Consider the following 4,587-nt stretch of genomic DNA (forward strand, 5'->3'; position numbering starts at 1 on the left):
TCTGGAGCTTGTAGGATGCTCTTAAGGGGCAACTTTTGGTACATGTTATTCCTTTCAGAAGAAAACAAAGCCAGCTCTCTCCCACCCTCTGTCCACTCTATCCCTCATTTGTTATTTATTAGCAGAGCCTTCAGTAATATCAGGCAAGCAGACAGTGCAGATGTAAAAATGTAACATTCCTAGGTCCTGTAAATCCAAAACATTCCTAAGGTTTAGGCAACAGCTGTAAAACATGGAGACTGAATAAATAATATTCCTCAGCTCACGGAGGATGACTACAGACAAGGCACAGAAGTAAGTAAATATTGATGTAATCCCAAGAGCAGATAGACCTTGGGCATCCCAAGGTCTGCAGATGCTCTTCATTCAAATCATGAGCGGCTTCTTTGCTTAGCAGAGCATAAAATCCCAAAGAACTGCGTCATTAAGGGGTAACTCTGTTATATGGCTGGAAGCAGAGCAGGACTGCCCCCGTGTAAGGTCTGTCACCACAGGAATATTTTCCTTAGAAAACTATACCAAAGCCTCCACAGTGGAGTGTGAGCTTTTTGAAAGGAAAAGGATCAGGGAGAGTTCTCTCTCTCATGCTCGGCACAAGGCAAAAATTTCACCTTGCAGAAGTGAAGAGCAAAGAATAATTTGGTTTCATTTTCCTGTAGTTATTGAGAATGGAAGAATACCAAAACTAAGATCAGTCTTCTTTGGGAGTCAAACAGAAAATCTGTACATCCACATTTCAGATGCCATATTTGCCCTGCACTTTGTGAGCATTAGCACAGCCTGAAATGAACGCTTACATTTTTAAGTGCATGTTTGCTCTCTGCCAGTTAAGCACTGTGCAATAGGGTAGGATCCTCTGATCACCCCTAACGCAGCCTAGCATTAAAAACACGGCTTGGGATCTGGCGTGCTAACTGTCCTAGCAGTGTTCAAAGGAGGCCCTTAAGGTATTTCACAGGCTCATGAGTCAAATTTCACAGCCCCCAGCTGGCAGGAGACACTGCCTTCCCTGTGTTACACCGGAGAAAACAGGAATTGCAATCACAAAGGTGCCACGAGGTCTTGCCTAGAGTCTCCCCTCCACTGGTAGAAGTGAATTTTTGATCTCTGCAAGTGCTGCTCCTTCAACTACTTGTGCTTCAACTACTTGTGCTTCAACTACTAGGATGAACAGTGACAGTGCTCCTGAGCTAATCAATCAGTGTCCTCCAGACTATTTTCGGTAACCCTTTTCTCTTTCTGTTCTGCAGTAAACTAGCTCTGCTCTGAAAACCTGTCATCTCCACCCCCCAACAGATGATTCAGCCCTCGCCCATGTATGCACGCCTGACTCCAGCAACCCCAGCTGTGATTGACTAGTTAAGCTCTACCATGGAAGAAGTTTCAGGGGAGCTGGGCAAGGGCGATGTCCCTACGAAACTCAGGGTGTGACTCTCTACACCTTTAGCAAAGAAGCTGACTTTATCTCAAGACAGAGGTGAGAGAGGGTGTGTGTTTGAAATAAGCAGTTGTATCAGTTCTGTGAATCCACTGGTGATGTACACCCTAGGTTCACAATAAGAACTTGACCCCCTCCCTGAGTTATCCAGACTGGCATGGGAGGAGTGAATACATGGCTCTGCCCAACACAGATTATAAAAATGAAACAACAAACAAAAGAATGTTGAAGAGACAATGGGCTTGAGCTGACTTCAACCCACGTACTCCTTCCTGGTGACTAAGGGTGCCCAGAGTCATGACGGTGAGCATATTATGCAGACCAGTAACGGAGATCACACTGGAATTGTGATTGAATGGTGTATTTCAATTGCCGTATTTTGTTAGGAGTAACTTTCATCTGTATCACTCTGCTAAATCAGAAACCTCACATAGTATCAAATATCATCAAGTAGGTAAAGTGGCTATTAAACATCACACCCTCCCCGTGTGGAATATCCAAAATAACCTGGTCAGAGAACACAGCCAGTTTACAGATACCTCCTGGTGGCTCTGCCCCTGCGCACGCACAGCCCTGCTCACCTTAGTCTGGTTTCATCATTGCCTGGTCTTAGCCTGTGAATTCACAGGAGACGTGGAATGGTGCCGTCTCAAACTCTGTCCTCTGTGGCACTGCAAAGGAGGGAGCTGGGAGCCCTGCACACGCAGGGGTGTGCCATGGTATCGGCCAGCATGTTCAGCCCCACTACTTCCTATTTTTGTTTCCTCGAGGGCATTAAGTTATGCTTTGTGCAGTTGCCAAAGGAGGAAAAGCTCATCTTTCAGAGCTGGGAGGGTGAAGGGATTGGTGGGGTGGGTAGGAACATGAGATGGCGAGACACAAAAGGAGCTTTCCCATGCAATGCTGTTCCCCTTCCACTCCTCGGGATGCACTCTACTCTTTTACGAGCTGCTGCACTGCAGGGCATTAGAGGATCTGCACAGGTGGTGTTCACACAGCTGCTTCCAGGACAGGATGGCCGCCTGTAACCAACCACCACAGCAGCTGGACTCACCCTGCCTGCCTTGTGTCAAGCTCACCTTGCCCCACTGGCTCACCACCAGCTCTTCTATCACAGCTGTGACTCCAGAAAACACAGATGCCAGCAGAGGACATGTCGTTTATCCATTGACTTGTCCCGTATATATCTTTTTTTACGGCATACTATCACATGGTTTATCCTATCAGTGCCCTTCAGTGAGGAATTACTTCTAGAACCTTCTCCCTTCAAATACACCACCTTTAATTTCAAACAAGTGACCTCAGTGCTGGCATTTGAACTACGTGCAAACATCAGCTGAAGGCAGCCGGTAGTATGCCTGGCTATCGACAAGGATGCGACAGAGAAGTCTTGGTCTCACCAGCGCACTGCCCATGCAGAATGCCAAGAAACTACTTACTGACAACCAGGCGCCAGCTTCTTCAGTTTAAACACTGGTTCAGTATCACCACCTGCTCTCCCAGCCTCTACACAAGCTTCAGGACTCAGCCCTTTGCACACAGAGACTTCAGATAGGTCGCCACTCACCTGGTCAACAATATGCTGCACTTCTGGAGTAGCAGGCTTCGGCTCAGACAAGCCCCCAGTCATCATATTGGCAGGTTAACTGCTCTGAAACGATGGGTGGTTCTGAAGAGGGAAGTTCAGCGCAGTCTGAGCAGAGTCACCAGGCATCTCTTATATATACATATACATGTGTCATGGAATCACATGACCTGAAACATATGGAGCCTACCATTATTGAACTGGAGGAGGAGGAGGAGAGAAATGGGGAAAATGCAAGGTAAAGCACTGATAATATTATTACTAAATGTAAAAAGCATTTTAAAATCTTAAATGTATATAGTCTCCACATCAAGAAGAAAAGCAAACAAAAGCCTCCAGCCACCCACATTTTAAGATAGTTGGTTCAGGCCGAACCTAGAGCCTCTTGCCTCTCCACCCATGTGCAGATGACTAGTACTTAGGAAATGGACCAAAGTCACACCCAGTATTTCCCAACACCATTCAAGATCAGATTAAAGCAGTCACTAGTTTCCTTGGAGCAGTTCCTGATCAACTTGAAATTGCATTGTCTCAGTGTCCTTCCAATAGCGTAACAGAAGCAGCCTGCAATTTACTTTCAGTGACTTTACTTCCCTCTGCCTGAGCAGAGAGGTGCCAGGGTAAAACACCAGCACTGGAAGGGGAGAAAATTAAATCCTAGGTTCAGGTAAGTACTGCAGATAAGTTATTGCTGCTTCTTTCCTATCAAACCTATAGCCGCATTCAGACAATAATAACAACTGACTATGCAGTACCATTTACAGTTTTATGGAAACCCTAGTGCCTATCTCCTGGAAGACAAAGTACGATCCTCCTCACTACAACAGACGTGTGCGCACAACAGCTGTTCTGATTTCAGGGTAATTAATATTTCAGATGCTGCTGAAATATGTTAACGTGTAGAATACATAGTCAGAAGTATTCATTCTGCAGCTGCAGTCACAGACACATGACATAGTCTTATTCATGACCATCTGTGAATGTACAAAGCTCAAAGCACACGCAACCAACTGAAAAAATGCTAGCGACTGTTAACAGCCCTACCTAGTAAGGGAGAGCTAACACTTCAACACCACAGAAAAACGGTTCCCCTTCGGTATTGCTGTCATCCCGCTCTCCAGCACATGGGAGAAATGTTGTTCCACAGCCAGGACCCAAGAAGTAGCAACAGAACTGACGATTTTTAGTCCCTAGGGGTGGGTGCGTGCGAGGGGATACAATGAGAATACGTGCTGCACACAGGCAGTAGGCATTTCTGCTGGCACTGGCGTTAGGGAATTTGCTAGAAACAGGCCTGTTCATGGCCACCGCAATGGTGGCCATGCAGCACAGACTTACTGGTGTTCTCAGCAGCCCACTGATCCTCCTCACGAATGCTGCAGTGATCCAACAGACTGTAAACAACTACTTCATATCTAACTTCGAGCCCTGTTCTTGGCACAAAAGACCTGAGATTGACTAACTGGGGCCCGTTACCTGTAATGGGTTAAAGTGTGAGTTCCAGACCAGGGGATTTTCCCCCCTGCCCTGAGCTAGGAAAGTAGAAAATATCCACAGGTTTGAA

At 46.3% G+C, this 4,587-nt stretch overlaps 1 protein-coding gene across 1 annotated transcript in view; it reads right to left on the reverse strand.

Annotated features, from left to right (window-relative positions):
• CSTA (cystatin A (stefin A)) overlaps window positions 1-3,071 on the reverse strand; it is a 7,390-nt gene extending 4,319 nt beyond the window's left edge. The window contains exon 1 of the mRNA XM_010145764.1: window positions 3,006-3,071. Within this exon, the coding sequence (XP_010144066.1) occupies window positions 3,006-3,071 (66 nt within the window). The remainder of the gene's footprint in view (window positions 1-3,005) is intronic.
• Between the last annotated feature and the right edge of the window lie 1,516 nt (window positions 3,072-4,587).

This window comes from Buceros rhinoceros, unplaced genomic scaffold (assembly GCF_000710305.1).
Source record: "Buceros rhinoceros silvestris isolate BGI_N320 unplaced genomic scaffold, ASM71030v1 scaffold13871, whole genome shotgun sequence".
Lineage (NCBI taxonomy): Eukaryota > Metazoa > Chordata > Aves > Bucerotiformes > Bucerotidae > Buceros > Buceros rhinoceros.